The sequence below is a fragment of the Styela clava genome, chromosome 11 (assembly GCF_964204865.1).
Source record: "Styela clava chromosome 11, kaStyClav1.hap1.2, whole genome shotgun sequence".
NCBI lineage: Eukaryota > Metazoa > Chordata > Ascidiacea > Stolidobranchia > Styelidae > Styela > Styela clava.
This window is the reverse complement of record NC_135260.1, coordinates 7,145,640-7,166,232: the sequence shown is the minus strand read 5'-3', so window position 1 is coordinate 7,166,232 and position 20,593 is coordinate 7,145,640. Positions and strand designations below refer to the sequence as shown.

At 34.5% G+C, this 20,593-nt stretch overlaps 2 protein-coding genes across 2 annotated transcripts; both read left to right on the top strand.

The window, feature by feature from the left end:
• Window positions 1-8,859: 8,859 nt before the first annotated feature.
• On the top strand, window positions 8,860-14,579 carry LOC120347324 (cytochrome P450 1A4-like). The gene is made up of 6 exons (XM_039417245.2): window positions 8,860-9,615; window positions 10,295-10,456; window positions 11,052-11,223; window positions 11,531-11,676; window positions 12,303-12,515; window positions 13,068-14,579. Exons 1-6 carry the CDS (start codon window positions 8,927-8,929, stop codon window positions 13,315-13,317), a joined length of 1,632 nt encoding a protein of 543 aa, XP_039273179.2. The 5' UTR covers window positions 8,860-8,926; the 3' UTR covers window positions 13,318-14,579.
• A 2,687-nt stretch (window positions 14,580-17,266) lies between these two features.
• On the top strand, window positions 17,267-20,543 carry LOC144429803 (uncharacterized). The gene is made up of 6 exons (XM_078118012.1): window positions 17,267-17,399; window positions 17,716-17,849; window positions 18,320-18,396; window positions 18,705-18,779; window positions 19,420-19,500; window positions 20,371-20,543. Exons 1-6 carry the CDS (start codon window positions 17,280-17,282, stop codon window positions 20,541-20,543), a joined length of 660 nt encoding a protein of 219 aa, XP_077974138.1. The 5' UTR covers window positions 17,267-17,279.
• Window positions 20,544-20,593: the final 50 nt, after the last annotated feature.

Below are 20,593 nucleotides of genomic sequence, written 5' to 3'. Positions count from 1 at the left end.
GTCGGGAATGAGGTGTGTCGTCGTTTTGTTTCTCTCTCTCTTGCACGAAAACATTTACAATTATGTCTGCTGTCGGCATTGTTCTTGAAATTTTCTGTAATGTGCCCAGATTTTTGTGGTAACCGAATCTTCGTGGATCCAGTATGATTTGGCATGGCTTCATGCTTTGAAAATTAAATTACAACTATGTATAATCTTTTAAGAGATGATTCACTCAATGAGAATTCGTTGGAAATCGTGCGTGGTAGAAAATCGTATCGCACGACATCAAGATTATTGCATGCAACCCACTTATTCGGCAAACAGTTTTCGCCTTTTTTCTGGGTGCTTCTGATTTTGCTTTAACAAATCTTTTGGAACATTGCCAAACCTACCCCAAGACCAAGGTCTCTCGATATTTCACATCAAAAATCACTATTTCTTGCCTTTTTATGATGGATGTAAAGTAACTTTTACGCATTCATAATTGAGGGGTGAGAACTACACATTGTTTGACGCGCAGATAAGAGACAGGAGACACAATATAACTCTCAGGGTTTCCTATTTAAGATGCGGTTCTCTCTTGCTCTCGAAGTTGTGGCACGCGACTCGTGCCTTCTTTTATTGTCGCGTTTTCGGAAACTCTTTTATCTTGAAAGGGCGTAAGTACTTCCGACCAAATGCATGCGAGAGAAGTATGGGTGCGTGTGGGGTGGTAAAATGGGGTCGCTTCGCACTATCAAATTTCACTTACACCGGTTTGTACTATTACCGCTTGAAAAGGCAGATGTATAACACACATAGTTAGCTTCACAGCTTTTAATGATCATTTTGTGCTGGGGGCGTTTCATGCTTGGTTATGGTTATTTTTGAACATGGGGCTCGCTCGCTCGTGTAAATGTCATCTCGCTTGTAACTCACATACGTGCGAAGGGTATAATAACATTTGTATTATTTATATCAAATGAAGATTGAAGTTTATACTTTTTTTGTAACTTTTGATACGATTTATAATTGACAACGGATTTATTCACGGCATATTTTTTCCATTGTCTCACGCAACGAGTTCATTTCGGGTCCACTAAACCCATCGTAGTAAAACGCGTGACTGGGAGAAGACAAAAAATGATGGGTATGTCTGTACCCGGGGTTGCAGACACGCGAGTTCTCGTATTGTCACGGAATACAAAAGAACTCAAAAATGTAAATCCGAAAAACGTGCTTGTGTCGTAATAACAAACCATTATTCTAGGAAAAGAATGGTTCGGGATTGCCTTTTAATAAGCCGCGAATTATCCTTGTTACGTTAAGATGAATCGGGTCAAAGTTTTGCAAATTAATCATACTATACCAAGGTTGAACTGTTGGATATATATACCTGACACGTTGACTTATACTTTCTCACGCGTGATACCGAAATATATGTATACTGTGTTTTACCCGAATCTATTTTTAATTCACGAGGGTGCGATTTCTCGATTATAATATCGATGGTTTGGAGGACAATATTCGCAAGTTGAAAATTTCCAGATAGTTTCTAGATTATTAAACTTACTTGCCATATCACGGTCAATTAAGTGGGCGCGTTCAATAAGGAGTCTATATGAAAATACCCACAACACATATTTTATTAAACCCAATTTTTGCTTACTATGTGAGTAAATTATTCAACATATGTACATCCACTTTCAATGCCAAGCATTTTCTTATAAATTATTTTTTATTTCTCCGTGATTTAAAATTTATGTGCATATATCCATCACTGAGAAACTGTAATAATTAAGTTTTGCATGAGTTGGCATACGATTGATTGAATAATCTGATAATTGGTGAATTCACTCACTATGAATTGTTCTGCCTCACTCAGATTTTGTCAAATGCGTAGGAGAATTGTGGTTCCATTGATGCCTAAACAGACCTATTACGTTTACTGTATTAACTAATATGTTTGCACCATAAACTTCATAGATAGCACACAGCACGCTATTACACACAACTGACGAGTGTGCGGAAGAATACCAGTACTTTACCACGAAAAAATGTCAACCTTCAAGTAGTATTATATTTAATTCATTTGCTCTTTTTTATCAATTCACGATTTGCTGACAATCACCAGTTCACACGATAAGATTTTAATTTTGTCAAAATGCATGAGGAATATTGCGCATTTTTTTAAACATCAAAAAAAGTTTTGTAGACTCAATTACGACGACAATTAGGAGACTAAACATTATCGTGTAGGGTAGCAACTTGTCTCGTGTACAGCAAGGAAGGAAATCTGGACTCGCCACAATAATACAAATCAAACCGCCACATTAACGCATAGTATCAAACAAATGGTACCAGAAGTACTTAACATTCAATAAACACAAACTAAATGCGCTATTCACAAAAAAAAATTTTAAACACACCTATTCGACGATAAAATAATGCTTAAATTATGTTATCACGTGGGCCCTAAAAAGTGCGCCGAGATTTTGCCGTCTAAACTTGAACAGCATTGCATGCCGTGTGCAAGTATCAAGCATGCAATGTTTCATTTATTCCTTACATTATAATAAAGGTTCTTTATATTCAATTTCTGTTTTGCTTATCGATTCAACAAATAACTTAGAAAGAAAAATATCACACATTTTTGTTATCCAATTTTTATTTGGTTGACAAGTTTGCTCTAATTACTATATCGTCACGCTAATAACCGAATTGCGTAAGTCATATTTGGCGGTTTTGAGTTTTTCATAAAATAGGTATTTATGTAATGCTGCGCACCTGACTGTTAACTCAGATTTTATTTTAAGAATTCCGAAACACATAGAAATAGAGATTTTGTATGATATGCAAATTTGTTCAATTGTTTCGTCATAATGAATTATCACTGTTAACGCAGGACTATTGTGACGTCACAAAGGCAAAATAACCTCGGCGAAGGATTTTCGAGTTTTTGCATCTCAGATTCTAGCTCAGCGCTTATAAATTTCAATCTCTACTACAATATAGGAAGGCATGCACTTGTGATATTCACTGTCTGAGTCCAATTCACCTTGGTTGGCTTTTATATAAGGGTACATTGCTGTTTTATTCTTCATATTTAACTTCAGTCTTATTTCGGTGGATGTGCAGAGCGTGTTATATTGATGAAATATGTATTTTAAACATAAAAAATAATGTAATTGAAACAGATTAGCTATTTTGGGGATTAGACTTCGTAAATACTAAGAATTACATTCGTTTTTGGATTGTTTGGTTTTCAGGAATGGTACATATAGTCAAGTTGCAAAATTGCGTATGTCCCCTAGTCATAGACACATTTCTGCCTAAGTCACAGTGCGCCATTATGACGTCACATGACTGCGTCATACAAATTAACTTAAATCTGGCTACGATCAAAAAATTGAACCATGGCAAATTATTGACTCTCAATGGCATAGCAATTTCATTATGAAGTTTTTTACGTTTTTCTCGAAACTGCTAAAAATGACTTACGCAATTCGGTTATTAGCGTGACGATATTCAAGTTGATATTTTGTGTATTTGCTATTCTAGTAAAATTTCTGATTAAACTATAGAATTTAAATATTTAGCTAACTATAATTCTGGTCCGGTTTCTTTGGGTTAAAAAATTTCTGAACATCAGTTAATAAAATAATTTCAATCAATTGCAGCAAAATGTCATTTCTAGTTGCTATAATTTTCATAATTTAAAACACACAAAATAGTTGAGGTATTGACAGTGACGGATTACAACCCAAAATTATTATCGCTTCATATTTATCTCATATAACTACGTATAGTTACGTATTTCCAACGTCATATTAAAAACCATATCACATAACCAAAGCTGTAATTCTTAGTAATCGGTCTAGGCATAAGAAATTGTAGCGTGCAAAGTTGTTCAAAACATGTGAGATACCACACACAATGGCTTCTTCGCGTGCGGATCGCGATATTAAAAACCGTACGAAAGGTATTTCAATAAGCAATTTTGAACGATTAAAATATCACGATTTCAACCCCTTCTACGACAGAAAGACGGTTATAAAATCCATTTGAAATAGGTAAATAGTTCTTAATAAAACGATGTTACCTGGTTGCTAATGCAATGCTCCTATCCCATTATTCTGACCTCCCTTAGGATTGTCAGTGTACACATATTGAAACCGTCATGTACAAAATTTAAATTTGTAGCGGATTCTGATATTGCCAACGTTTAATTAATTACCCTATGGCTTATCCTAGCAGGATCTGTACTCGCGAGAAAAATTCGATGTTTTTCCTATTTCGGAATCGAGTATAGTACGGTCCTTTGTGTAGTACCTTTATGTACCTATGTCTGTTATATTAAAAATCGTGAAATTATTACTTATTACCTATTCGGACCTAACCATGCATTCAGAATGCAAATTGCCTCGCACGTTTACTGGCGAAATTGGGGCGATGCTCAATAACTCTTTAGGTTCACCATCTGTTCCATAGTCAATAGTGTAGAATACTTTGTGACAGGCGATGCATTTTATGAATAAAATGCTTGCTAGTACGTTTTTTTTTATTTCTTCATTCGCGAACTCGAAATATAATTAACTACGCAGTCATTTTCGTGAGTACGTGAGTGTCTTAAGTGGAAGATGAGCGCAGTAGCTGGAGATCGAATGCTGCAGATCTGATCGGTTTTTATTGAATACATCTTATTTGACACCTTATTGAATTTGGCCTAACAGTAGGCATATTAGGTTACGCCATCTGCCGGTTCAAGTTTGATAAAAAGTGCGCATGGGTATGCGTCTGAAGACAAGTATATTTAGAAATGACAATCAACGTAACATACTGTGAAAGTCGGGATTATTTAAACTATCTTTCGCATAAAAGGTTTTCAAATCGACCTCAAACAAAGGTTCAATCGATGCGCTTATCTTGCGTGTGGTCATAGAGATATCATCTTTCCTTACGAATTAGATTCATCCTGTTTTTCGAAAAATTAAACGAAAAACTGATTGTTGCGTGTGAGTAGTGAATCGCATGGTCGCAATTTTCCAAATAGCGTGCGACTAAGTTGCGTGTTTTTCCGTAAACTGTTTCTGTTATTTCCCAATTGAATAAAAAAATACACGCATGAGATTATAATCAGAAGGCAACTAAGATACAAACAGCAAAAGAGCACAGATTTCTTATACAATTGTACATTACAGTTATAATAAAAAGTGTTAAAGGACCATTTCACATTTTTCATATTTTTTGTAAAGGTGCACATGAATTGATCACCCGTCAACGTCTGTAACCTTTTTGCTAAGAAGAATTTAAACTGAGAATGGTTTAATTTACCTGATGACTAATTTCAATGTCTTTCAATCTTTACCGGATGATTCATAACGGTAGTATTTTACAATACCTGCGTACTGTCGGCAATTGGCGAACTTGTATTCCATCCAGTATGCTCCGCAGCTTTCTTTTTAGGGTTGGGCATATCACTTTGTGACTTACAACAGATTGTTATGCATTTGACTGATCATCTGTACTGGTATATACATAGCTTTCTGGATATTAGAATTGAATTGTGGTGCAGTAACATCTCAAAATTAAGTGGTTGGGGGTGTAAGGGAATCACTGATTGCTTAAGATAAGTTAGGAGATTTGTATAGATAATTTCCTGAGTCGTAATAATCTAAATTAGAACTAAAATCCAATTTGATAAATGCAAGCGTGGTCACGAATGATTGACCTTCTTATTTATCAATGAACATGGCGACAACAACGACCAGACGGTATATCATTTTAAACTGCAATTGCCGTGAAAACAACGTCTGTGTGTTAATTCGCCGAAGTAAGTATTTACAATCACCGATTTACTAAGTGTCGAGAAGGCAATGCTCTTATATGCTTGCTAAAGTATGTTCGGTTATGCAAACAATATGAGTGTATGCGTCTTTACTAATGATTAAATCGGACAAAGTTTACCTGCAATCTACAGTCATGCATATCTGAGAAATCCTATTTTTTCATTTAAGTTATTCCAAACGTTGACTTAAATTGTACCATTTGCCAGAATTGCTATTCTGACAACGCATAAAAAAAATACTAATCGATTGTACTTTGAATTAAAAAAGTTGATAGTATTTTGAAACAGTAAATAGTTTGCTGATAGTATTTGTGAATATATAACATAGTAAACATACGTTGCTTAAATACTGAATCGTCACACCCTTTATGACGCATATCGGTAGAGAAGCCATAGATCTGACGAAACTGAAGGATATCAAAAGAAAATAGTATCTGCAAAATTTAGTCGGGCATTGCATGATGTACTTTTTCACCTAGTTTGTCGTGATAGCAAAGGCAATATTTTACAATTATATTATATTTTATGTTATATTTTACCGCCTCATTATCATTTAAAAGTTGACTTAAATTCAACTATACATTCTCAGTTTATGGTATGATATCTGAATCGGAGAGAAAGCCACAGTTAGGATAAGATTGATAGTTTGAAGAATAGGTGTATTGTTGTAATGTAATATTTTTGCGTGCGAACTGAAATATATTAAATCGATGGAAAGGAGATAAACATGCTAAATCTATCGTTTTTACCACATCTCATTTCACACTATTCTCCACAAATTTCAATTATATATTTTCGTAGATAAGCTCGTCTTAATCTTATCCGCTGCTTCCTATATTTTGAAGAAAACGACAAATAGTCTATTTTTAAACTAAATTGCAAAGATAAAATGCTTTTAACGTCATTTGTTTGTGACAAGTTGTCCGATTCGATTTGCATTATTATGTATTATTGACAACAAGAAGATATGAAAGAATAAGACCTTTTTTGTAATATTACAACTAGCAGATTAAAATCTCAACAAATCCATTCATTAGCTATTGGCTGCAAATAACTGGTGTACGTTAACAACAAGTTATGAATAAAACACCTTGTGAATTCGACTTGATTCCATACAGATGAAATGGTAAAAAAAGCATAGTTTTTTTACAACATCAAAGGCCAAGGCACATGGCTAACAGTACTACTAACTATTAAAAATAGATTCCTGGAAACACTAGTATTTAATATCAACTTCCTAAATTGAATAAGTAAAATAACAGATAAATAACAATCGGCTCAAAAAGTTAAATTTGACCATGCAGCCGTATTTTTACACAACCGCAACCAATGTTCCAATTAATTGTGTGTGCATTAATAACGTCCGAATAATACTTTAATGGCTTTGCTTGATTTGGCCTTACAATTTTGATAGAAATATCGAAAAATAAAATTGCCACAGTGAAACTAGCCAACGAAAATTTTTAAGAGTGCATATTGTTTTAGAATGATGACTGAACCTGATGTCTGAATGAATTATGGTTGAATACCAGTGAAAATGCTGTAAATTTACACTGTCGTTAAAATTGTAACACGTGACAAAGCCCATTTTTATAATCAGCCAAGCATCGGCCAGTGACTGGTCGCGTGTAAAATTGAAAAAGCGTTTAAAATCCTTCCCACTTGTCAGGGAAATATGTTGTATGGGCGTAGGGCGGGATATGGGCGTTAGAAGTACGAACCACAACTACGTTTACAAGTTAGACTTCCGCCAATCCATAAGATCCCTGCACGCACAGAAATTTGCCAATTTCGTCAGATCAGAGGTTTCACACGCGATTTCCCGTGTTGCGGGCGCATTTTCCCCAATTGATTGTAACTTAGCGTGTGATAGTTCGCGTGAGAGTCTCTCGTCAGTCGTGCGCACAGATGATAATAATTAGCTTATACAGTTCTATTATTTTAAAAATCTATTTGTTATTCAATTCCGCGGGCGATATGTTAGGTGCAAGTCATGTTAGTAACATTGTTATGCACTCTATTGTCCTTGTGTCGAAAAGCGTTCTTAGAACTCACACGACATATCGTTTCAACTTTGACCCCAACATAACATGGACTAAAGATAAATTATCCATGGTGATAAAATTGGAAGTACATTCAATATACAATGGCCGTGGATAATTCATACATATATAGCATTGCTTTTAATTGGATAATTTTAAATGACGAAACAATTTTACAGAGTAGTAAAGCATAAAAAACAAACGCATGGTAAAAAGCAAACGATATGGGTTAGTACAGTGTTTCTTACCAATGGGTAGCATGAACATTTTCTTGGATTTTTTCCAATCAAAACCTAGAAGTTACTAATTTTATTTTATAATGAATTTTATTATTTATTTAATTTTGGTCATAAAAGTACTACACGTTTAGTATTTGAGCATATCCTTGGGTCGCGAGATTTTATACAGATTTTACAAAATTTTATTTTGAAAAACTTGGCCAACATGAAAAATAGTTGGGAACTACTAGTTTAGTTTACAGTTAAATTGTATTGTCTGCTACCTACCATCTTCTAACTAATTTAACATAATATGAATTAGCATTTTATAGCACTTAGTTGTCTTCCACAGACAGTGGCAATAGAGTCTATGTCCACGAATCCAATCGTAGAAAAATTAGAGTTGATTTTGCGTGTTTTCTTAGACTGCATATAAAGAACTTCACGAGGCGACGAATATGGTCAGATAAGAAACTGATGCTGGCTAGTGGCGTACAGTTGATATTCCAAAATAAGTATTTGAGGCAGTGTGAGTCTTGATTGCATCTGTGAGATTAACGATTCAGGAAATTTTTATTTTCTAAGGATAGTTATATAATTTTAAAGCGTCATTTGCCCGCAAAAATAAAACGTTAAATAATGTCACAGACAATGGATACTGAAAATTATGCAAATTTAACGATAACTTTGCTATATCTTTGGGGTGGTAATATAAAATGATGTATTATATATGAGGTAATTCCTTTTTCTTTTTTTAATCCTTTTTTTCTTATTCACATCTTAAGCTAATCTATAAAAGAAAGGAATCTGTAACCTACGATCTAAATCGTTAAGGTGTATGATCTAGGTTTGACATCATGTTACTTCTACGGTATCTAACATCTGTGTTCACGTTGGTCGACACCTTCAGATTTTCATGTGTTTTCACCGCAGTGCTGCTCTTGACTCGATATGTTTTGCGATCCAAGAAACAAACGATACGTCTTCCGCCGGGCCCTAAAGGCTTACCCGTTGTAGGCAATATACTCCAGCTTGGTCCCAACCCACACTTAACTATGACGAACTTTGCGAAAAAGTTCGGCGCTGTTTATCGCCTAAAATTGGGGTCTAGAATGGTAATTGTTGTAAATGGAATGGATGCTATTAAACAAGCTTTACTCCGTCAGCCAATGGACTTTGTATCCCGACCTGAAATGCATACTACGCAATATGTCTGCAGGGGACATAGCATTGTATTTGGTGCAATGCCCGTAGATGAACATAGAAGATATAGAAAATTAATCGTGGATGCTCTTGGTACTTACGCGTTGCGAAAAGTGAACAACGACCAAAATAATAACTCGCAATCAGTAAAAGCCAGCCCTGTCGTAGAACGCATTGTCACGGAGGAAGTCAGTGATCTTGCTCAGAGATTGCTGAAAAGTGAATTAGATAGTGGACATGAAGTACATGGTGTCACTGAAGATCGTAAAAACATGACAGGAATATTCAACGAAATAGCATGGACGACGAGCAATATTATGAGTGCATTTTTGTTCGGAGAAAGGTAATTGAATTATTCATTTACTTCTTGACTTTCTTTCTATCGATTAGTTGTGCAAATATATAATAGATTAAAATGAGGCTAATCAACAAAAATAAAAGCAATGTAGGTTTTAGCTTACTTAACAAAAGTGTTATAGTATGAATACCTAGGCTGCGATGACCAATAATCGGTATGAATGCAGCGGTTCAAGGTTTGTATAATGTATAGCATTGTGCAACTGCATTAGAAAGCTAGAATAGGAATAGACGTAAATTAGACAATATTTAGTGTCGTTATTTGTACATAGTTTCTATTTGGAAAACAATTTTAACACCGTTTAGCATGGTTGCTTTATACGTGGTTTGCCACGCGTAATAGGGAAGCATATGAAATTATAGACTTCGAATTGGTTTCAATACAATTATTAACCTTATCTATTGTTTTACTAAAAAAAGTAATAATACTCAAAAGTAAAACAAACTACCGGAGGAATTAAATTCACTTCACAGGTCTGGAAAAAATATTAATCGTTTTTAATCTAAATGGCTTTTTTTTTTAACAGCCATTTAGCGCTGGTCGTCAACAGGTGAATAATATCCAAAGCCAGTGGTCAATATTTCATTATTATATGCTGCCCATTTAAAACCGGAGTGATTTGAACCGGTAATTATTTCAATTTTTAATGCCTTTTATCTTACAGATATCAACCCGGGGATTCGCACATTAAATTCATCATCGACAATAATAATGATTTCTCCAGAATACAAGCTAATTCATCTGCTGCTGACATGATGCCTTGGACCAGATACGTTATTCCGGGTTTATTAACAAAATTCAAAGCAGTGATTAAAAAGTTTGATGAGTGAGTGTTAACAAATATACAAATGTTATCTTCTAATACTGAGATATCAAAGCAAATTTCCAATTATATTCCAAAATATTAGATAATAATTGTCAATATTTGTCTTATCGCGCAATGCAGTTGTCAATTCATCCAGAAATTTTTCCGCAAGTATTTGTCAAAATGAAAATCGAAAAACACAAAACTAGAAAAAAATTAACCGATTGTAACCGGACGTAATTTGTTTGTTTATTCTTGTTGTCCACCCCAAGCAGTGACGCAAGCTAATATATTCCCATTTCTCTGTGAATTGATTGAGTCGACTAATCTCGAATTTTGGGGTTGATAATCGGAAAAGTTTTAAGGTCAATTTAGGAATCAATTTTAAAATATTTCCCGTTACTGATTTGTATTCATGTTAGTAGGGATGTTTGTACGTCTGATTTGATTAAGAATAAATTATTGAAGATAAATTTGCAGATTTTACCGAGATAAAATCTTAGAATGACTTTTATCCAAATTTATAATACTATAATATTATGTATTGAGTGATTATTATCAAACTTCTATTTATTTTAAACCTAAAACATGTTTTCTTTCCTTTGTTTATATAAAGTTTCATGCAAGAACATATCAAAAAACATGTGGAAAATTTTGATAACATATATGATTGGAATAAAAACAACAAAACACATGTAGAACCAAAAAATGTATTAGATGGACTGATTGCTACTGCAAGATTAAACAGAGGAAATCCATTGTATGATGAAAAACACACATTGAACACGGTAATGCTTTCAATTTATCACACAATTTCAAGGATTCTATTTATAATTTACTGACAATGTCATTATGCCATACACCTTTTCCTAGTGTTTCATGTATTACGCATATATGATGGACTGGCGAGTACAGTCAATAAAAATGGCGGAATTTTTCTGCACCGAATTCAATGGAGGGAAAAATTGAACGTTCGATTATGATCATATTGAAGATTAATAATTATGCAAAGCCACAGATGGCACTATTGCACAAGCCTAACAATAATTGGTGATTTCTTTATATGATTATTTGTTCATATTTCTAATTTTGTAGATAGTCGATTTGATGGGCGCTGGATTTGACACAATATCAAAATCATTGATGTGGATTTTCGTCTATTCTGCTGTATTCAAAGACGCGCAGGAAATCATAAGACGTGAAATTGATACTTTTATACATAAAGAAGATAGGCCGCCAAAGTAAATTTTCATTTTTTACGCTTTTTTTTCTCTATAAAATTTAGACGCATGCGAAAAATGGAATTGACAAAAAAAAATCTTTTATTTGATTGAAAAAAAAATTTTTTTACAAATCAATTATACCATCATCTATGTTGCAAGAATGTCTTAATCATAGATGGCCATATTAAGTGTGACAGGGCGTGGGGCCTTGCTTTTCTGTTGCATTTTTGAAAAGGCCTAGTAATCAACTCATTCCACATTGAATACATACTTTTTATTTGTTATATTTATTTGTTGCGTCTGTGAAATAGCATGGTTATTTGGTAAAGAAATATATCGTAAGTTACATCTGCTTATCAATCAATTCAAAATGCCTTTTTGTAAATTCTCGCACACTAATGTGCAATTTTACGTTTTTCAAAGTCTCGTAAACATAATTGTTACAATATAAATATGAATCGAAATGGCGGATGATAATAATACCACGCTCGGCCATTGTCCAATACTGCATATTCTAAATTAGCTGAGGCCTGAGAATAAAAAAAGACTCCATATTGTCAACACAGGTGGAAATCGAGTTTAAATGATGTTTGCGCATTGGGGTTCAGAGAAAAAGATGATATATTTATTATTTCTATTTTCAGATATGCCGACAGAAATCATTTTCCGTATACGAACGCATTCATCCATGAAGTACTACGTCATTCGTCATTTGTGCCATTCACAATTCCGCATGCTGTGACCCGCGACAACGTTCGTCTTCTGGGTTACGATATGCCAAAAGGCACGATTGTATTCATCAACCAATGGTCCGTCAACTATGATGTATCAGTGTGGAAAAGTCCAGAACATTTCAGGTTTGTTATGGCTTCCGCCATTTTATTTTTAAGCATAGAATGGATATTTATTATCGATGATAGTAGTCGAATAATTTTTCACGTTCAATCTCACGTCTATACTGTAATTCTAATAAACCCTGGAAGCAATTCAATATATGGTTACGAACGTCCACTAGCGGCAGTACCGATAGCATAATATGGTAACCGGTAGCAATTTAAACTGGAACATTCTAATCGAAATTACAAATCACCTCTGATCCTGACACTACCTAAGTCCCCTACCGGTAGACTCTTAGCCGGTTTGTCAAAATAGGTGGCGTTGCTAGTCCACGCGGTTGCGTAATATGCGCAATATGTGGAGTGAAATATCAAGCCACATAGAACTTGTTTTTTTTTCTCCTTGAGTAAATTTTCAATTGATTCATATAACAATAACAACACAAACCCCAGAAGAAACAACAATTTACAAAACGAATAATAAGTCTTCTTTGATTGCAATTATGTTACCTCTTAAATCGTACTAGTCATATAGTTGCTTTGGCTTTACTCATCCGTCCTATTTTTCTACAGACCGGAACGTTTTCTCGATGCAGACGGCATGTTTCAACCAGAAGTTGGCGATCGAGTTCTTTTGTTTGGAATGGGGAGACGAGCTTGTCCAGGGAAAGTTCTAGCAAAGCTGGAAATGTTTCTTTACATCACGCAGATTCTTCGCGTGTGCAATCTTTCTATGCATCCAGACCATCCTGGTCTTCCAAAAACTGAATACGGGCTCACTATGAGACCTGAAACAGGAAAAATGATGGTGGAACCACGATGATAAAGAAACCTTCAGAAGATTTTTATTGTGACATTAGCTGTATGCTGATTATAAAGACGACACTGTTGATTCATAACAGCATGTCAATAAACTTAGACTATGAGAGGAAACTCTAACTCTGTTAAAACATATTTTAGCAAGATGTATGATATTTATTTAGCATTTTGAATCAACGATGAGGTAATTCTTCGACTAGATCAAATCGGTGAAAGGCCAAATTGAGATTTGGTATCAAATACACAAGCTCAATTTCCAATACCGGATTGACTATGGCTAAATCAGTGTGGTGTCGACCAAACCTAACCTAACCCAAGCTAAGGCGGCCGTAAGAGCAAATATATTAGGTCACCCGGAGCTCGCCCTATGTCATCAGACTCAATTCGTGTATGTCCCAAACGTGCAACAAACTAAATCATTAATAAAGTTTATAGTGTCCTTCCCTTTAATCCACGTTTTGGAACTCTTCGCTTTCCTTTGCAAGTTCGACTGTTAAGTTTATGTCATATCACATGTTTATCTTTGTTACTGCTGATGTACAAATTACTGAGCTAAAATTTATGTAAAATTGTAAAGTCTCAATAGGAAATGATATTTCAAGTTATATATACAACATGAGAGCGAAATTTACTTCAGTTTAATATCAGAGAAGAATTTAACACGTTTTGATAAATTTTTTTGCTGTGCCAATTTTATGATGAATGAACAAATATTTCGGACTATTTTTTACGTAAGAATGCGTCGACTTATGTCTATTTTATTTGCATTATGTATGTTCAGAAATAGATCATAATTTTCTACATCTATTACAATTTTGATCTCGCATATATTCAGCTGCTGAATATTGTTTGTCAATTTATAGAGATGTGAGAGAACTAGATGCTAGTCGTTATTCTTTCGGTACTGTTATAAAAATTTATGTTCAATGATCATAATTTTAAAGATCTGGTTGTTTCATTGTTGAATAGCTAAAGAATCAATCACTCCCTGACGTGCGCCTAGAACAAAAAATAGGCTGTACAATGTTGAAAGCAGTCCTGGAGTCAGAGTAGATACACACGGTTGAAGATCGCTTGACCCTAACCCAGCTTCCACCCTGCTCCCATTTTAATATTCATTTCCAAAATTTTATTACTCCCTCGGGCCTTGAAAACTCAGTTAAATTGCATTTATTTGTTTCAGCATAATTGTTAGAAGAACGAATTCATAATAGTAGATTCCTACAGTTAAGATTTGTTCTTACACGCGAAATATTTACATTCTTACACATGCACTCCTTGAATACAAATTTCCCATTACGCGAGCGAAAAGGATGTTATATAAATAGTCGAGTTTTTTTTTTCTTTTTTACCGATAGCTTGTTTTTTTCGGCGGTTAAATATAAAAGCATTTCTCATGAAGCTATTGCCTTCATATTACTCCATTTTTTATTTAGGCTACTCAAGGCTCTTTTTACCCAAAACTTTGCTATTCTAGATAAATTGCGCCACCTTGTGGATTTTTGACTTTTCGATTCCGTCGAGCTCAGCGAATGAAATTCGTTGACGCACGTTTAAGGCAGGGTATGGTACATTCTACATTCATATTTATTTTTACATTCTATTGCTATTGATTCTAAAGGTAACCGTCTGTCCTGAAGCATTCGTTGGCAATGCAAAATTTTAGAAAATTGACAAAGACAATTATTTTCAAAATTACAGATATAAATGTATATAACTTAATCGTCGATTTTAAAAATGCTTTTATATCAAATCTTTTTGAGTCAATATAAAGGAAAATAGCGCATACATGTCATTATAACAACTTACTTTAATCGTGATTTTCCAAATCTCACAAACAGTCAAATAGACACGGATGTGGATGATAACACATTTACGGGTTTATTAAAATTCTTGTTCCTCCCAAGGATAATTCATTGCTTTAGCTGCTTGTAAAGTTGCAGTGTTGTTCTCTCACGCATAATCTCCGCATTTTATGTTACTTATAAATGACCACTGAATTGGGAAAATATGCACGTTTTATATTTTCGATTTATTACTTTATATTATATTGTTTCTCGTTTCTTATACGATTAGTCGCAAAGATGCTTGAGTGGGGCAAAAACCCGAGTTTATTGCAACGAAGATTCAGAATCGCATTCCACATAATACGAGTCTTACCAAACTGTTGCTAGAGCATAGTCTAGCCTGATTGTGACTGTTGAACACTATACACCATCATGCATTATTTCAAAATATTGTAAATTCGAAATATGTGCAATGAGTTCCCGCTTTTCTGTTGAAATGTGAGAATTGAGAACGTTCAATATTTTCGAATCAACAACATTCTGATCACCCATAGTCTTGGATCAGCACGTATATTTGATATTTCGTCGTCTCTGCAATGTCTCTTTGTGGACAGCGTGATACTGTTCAAATTCCCATTTCTAAACAAAGCCAAAGATTCGATTGCGTAGAGTTTCAAGAAATTATTGCGTTTTTTGTTTATGTTCCATCTATATTGGAACAGACAGAGATCTATATTCATTTCCAAGTGTAGCAAGAAAAGAAAACTATACAAAGCACACACAAAAAGAAAATTGCGCAAAGCACAGTTTGATGCAGTGCAGAAATGATGCAAAAAATTTCTAAATTTAAATTTGGCGAAGTCTATAGGAATTTAATTAACGATGTAAATTTTACGGTTTCAGAAGGGAATATCTAGCTTTTAAACCAGCGGTTCCCAAGGCGATTTGCCAGGTACGTCCCAAAATTACCAGAATTGTGTTAAACATAACTAATATATGCTTGAATTATTTACATATTGTATTTATTATAAATGTTTTATTGTTATTTTAAATGTTGTGCATAGGAATCAATAAATTCATTTTATATTCTATGTCGTTTACTTTCCTTTACGCACTGTCTTTTTGTCGTTTAAGAGCGCCGAGAGTTTTTTCTTAATAATCTGGCGCACACGAACAAAAGTTTGAGAACCGCTGTTCTAAACCATAATTTGGCAACGGTGAATTTAAGGGTAACATTTCAATCTTTGGTCAAGTCCTAACGCGAGTATACTGTCATAATGATACACCACAACAGTGATAATACTGTATATTTCGTGAAGTTGCATGTTCATTCGTGATGCAATGTAAAACGATTTTTGTCCTAATATTCATATGACGAGTTCATCAATCAATCGATATGTTTATCTATACTTCTGTAAGATTTAGTCGTCCTGTCAGAGTAAATGAAGGCTTTTTGTTCACGGTATTCAGTTCTGAACAAAGTTCACAGTGTAGCCGATTAGTTGGTGATTTTTATGCTTCAGCTAGGAAATAGGGTATCCATATCAACATTGGTATCAGAAAGTATATTTTCAATTTAAAACAAAATAGACGAAACTACGAATGCATCAACTCTTGATAGCACTCTCGTATATTTATTTATAATGAACATTTGTATCAATTTCAAATTATAATTTCTCGTTTTGCAAGAAGGAATGATTTGTTGCAGTAAAAGATTCTGCTGAGGTTGTTTTTACTCTTTCCAACTGTTATTGATATTTTGCGTCTTCCCATTTTTGTGCATTTTCTGTTCCGACAAAACTCGAAGCTTGTTATTCAGAATTGCCGCAGTTGATTTTTGTGCTGTTTTTGCTAGAACGTAAATTACTTTTTTTTTCTATCTAATAAATTATCGCTTTCAAATTTTCAGTAGTTATAGATGTCATAGAGGTCCTCATATTTATTTTATCTATATAATTTGTAATAACCCATTGTTTCACCCCAAGTTTACTAGTTTAACATGCATTAGGTCGCAACATTGGCCAACTCGTAGAGCTGGCTTCACGGCAATAATTGCGACAACGCGGTGATGATACCACGTTTGTATCGGTATTTTTAAAATAACTATTATTTTAAATCCTTTAATTTTGCAGTTAGTTTGTAGTCTTGCCATTTACACACCTAGTGGTTATTTTGCAAAATGAAAAATGCGTTAGAATGGAAAGTGATTATGGCCGGCTTAGCTCTAACAGCTTTAACAACATCATCTAAATCAAGTGAATGCGATTTGAAAACAATGGTGGATATAAACTGGAATCGAGTAGGTATTCAATGATGGAATAAATATCATAATACTGGGATACACGGTGCTCCCGAAGTATGTGAACCAATATGGCGGACACCGGAACTTAGTTGTGTACCAGGTTAGGGTTAGTACATAGTTTCAGGTTCAAATACTACGGGAGTCACCTGACTAGTCCCCGCACTCGTAATAAAACTAAAATACCGAAAATTTGAATGAAATTATGGCCTACCCTTATCACATACTACGTTCCGGTGTCCGCAGTCTTGGTTCACATACTTCGGGAGTACCGATTACACAGCAACATAACCATATTTTTTTACAATCAAAATAGCTTGCCGGCACGACATGGTACCAGATGCTCAACACTCGCGATGCTGTTGTGAACGTGTCACCGTGTTTTATTATTCGTTTCCATGAAGCAACAGATGATGGAATCAAATTTGAGTTTATTATGTTAGATCCAAGGTGCTCAGTTTTTAAATTGTCGTGCGATTGGTTGGTACATCCTACTGAATCCAATATAATTAGTTACAATGAAAAAGGATATCGTATAACTGTAAATACCATATTAAAAGAGAGGAGATTCAAAATTCTAAGAACAGACTCATTTTGTATCTGATTCTAACACACTAACAACAAAATCCCTTAATTGAAAAATGTATGTATTTCACTATGTGAGTTACATTAACATGACGCACGCTTACATAAATCTAGTACATAACTTTCGAAAGACCAGGTAGTCAGCTGCGGTGCACATAAATCCCATTGGAATCGATGATTATCTCAATATTTCGAGAACGAGTCGTGTGAACCCCTTGAATCCCACACCACTGCATATTACCATTCTGCATCCAATGATCATTTCTTTGAGGTTTTCGCGTAGGAACTGCAAATGTTGCAATACTCTCGCTCCTACTAATTGCTTTTTATTACAGCTACCCAAACGATGTGTCGATTGTACTTCAAGAATTTTACAAAACAGAGTCAGGATATAGGTTACGAAAAGCTAACGGTATTTTGAATATTCTTGTAAACTGCCTGTCTGAGTAAGTCTGACTTTGGTCGGACGAAACGTTACAGAAATAAATTTGTTAGTGTGAAGCAGAACTCTTTAATTGTATGGTATTTTAAATGGTTGCAAAATTTTGGATCGTTTCATTATGTTGTATTTGAGACGAAAGTAGTACAGGAAGCGTATATTTTCCAAGTTGAGTGTAAACTAGTAAAATCTATGATCTGAAAATTCCAAAAGCCATGGGTTTTATTATTTCTCAACGATTATAAAACTTCCAAATATTTTATGAAAAATTGGCATTCCAGAGAACGAATTCATGGATGCATCAATTAGTCAAGCTATAGCTCATTCCTCGGGAGAATTGGTGAATGATATCAAGGGTAAGTCATTGATCTCACACACATTATATTATTATTATGAATATTGGTTTACAGTGAACTCACACGATGCCTGAGGAATTCCAATCAAGTCATTTATTATCTTTTAAATGTACTTTTTATTTTTTTATGACGTCCTACATGTCGTTACAGAAAATTTGGTACTCCCGTAGTATGTGAACCAATATGGCGGACACCAGAACGTAATATGTGCACCAGGTTGTAATTAGGCCATAATTTCAGGTACAAATACTACGGGAGTCATTTGGCTAGTCCCTAAACTTGAAATAGAACTAAAATAAGGAAAATTAGAATAAAATTATGACCTAACCCTAACCTGGTACACATACTACGTTCCGGTGTCCGCCATCATGGTGCACAAACTACGGGAGCCGAAAATTTCATTGCCTAGAAGCGAAATCATCTAGTTGTGTTTGAATAAGAACAAGCTGCTATTCTGCAAGCGTACCCAATTGTTGTGAATCTTCTGTGATATTAACAGGAAAAATAGACCCCTTGTGATTTTGCTTAGGGCAAACTTAAATACAAAGAATGTCATGATTTTCTTGAATTTCATGTAAAATCTCTTGAACCGACTGCTTTTGTTAGATTATATTATTTGCTTAAATAAACTGTTTCGCAGATGTCATCGATCACTTTGAAAACACCAGGCAATTTTTCACGGATTATGAAAGCTATTTTATAGGAATACGTTGCGGAGAAGGTGGGCATTCATTTATATCAATCTATTGCCAATCTATTAAAAACCAATCATAAAACTTGTTACTCACAACGAAGTTCGAATTAATAAAGTAGTTAAAGTCAAAACGAATTACAGGAGGCCTCAGTAAGCCATGCCTCACACTTTTCCCCTTTTAGTACACTTGTCTCACTTTGCTACCCTTGTCTTACTGTTGAGCTGGGTATATATGTATATATTGTAGTAGAGCAAATGGTTAAAATAAGCATATGAAGTGGAATTCGTGTTCTGAGTTAGGATAGATACAGGGTGGTCGCTGGAAAAGCAGAAAAGTTGAAGGTCAGACAAAATCACGAATGAAATTCGTGCTTACTCATTTGTTTTTCGATACGTTTTTATTTCTTTCAGGTTCTAGGTTGTTTTAGATTGATACCTCTAGGTAGGACTAGGACAACGGTGCACAACCTGCGGCCGTCGTGACACCCCTGCTCTAGGTTAAGCCACTGCTCTGAAGTGCACGGACGTATTGAGCATTTATGAGTGTAATATAACATATGCACTTAAATAACTTTATAAAAGTTATTCTTTGTAAAAATAAATAGCTGTTTGACAAATTTTTTGTTATTCTATCGACCAACATGTATATTACGTTGGCAGAAGGTTAGAGAATTTTTTTTTGAAGTGAGATCCATACGATTGGGGCAAGTGTGCGACGTGTGGGATCTTGTGAGGGAAAAGAGTACAAGTGTATAGGACACCCGGATGGCGGGCTAACTCGCTCATCATTGAGCCGCCAATTAGCCAAAGAACCGCAGTAACGTTAACGAATTAACTTCCCTCGTCTTTTACAAACAATCAGTTATTATTAAATTATAAATTACATCATTTGAACAGATTCACAATACGTGTATGCTTATTCGTCTTACAACGGAATATCTGCGAAACTAACATCTCAAATATACAACACGATGATACAACATGATAGTCGGGCTGTTCCTCTCTACTTTGCAAAATGTAATCAGATAGAAAATATTGAAAAATACTTTAATTTGAGTAACGAAAAATGAATGTCTCTTTAATGCATTATTATTATATATATATACTCTATATATTATAG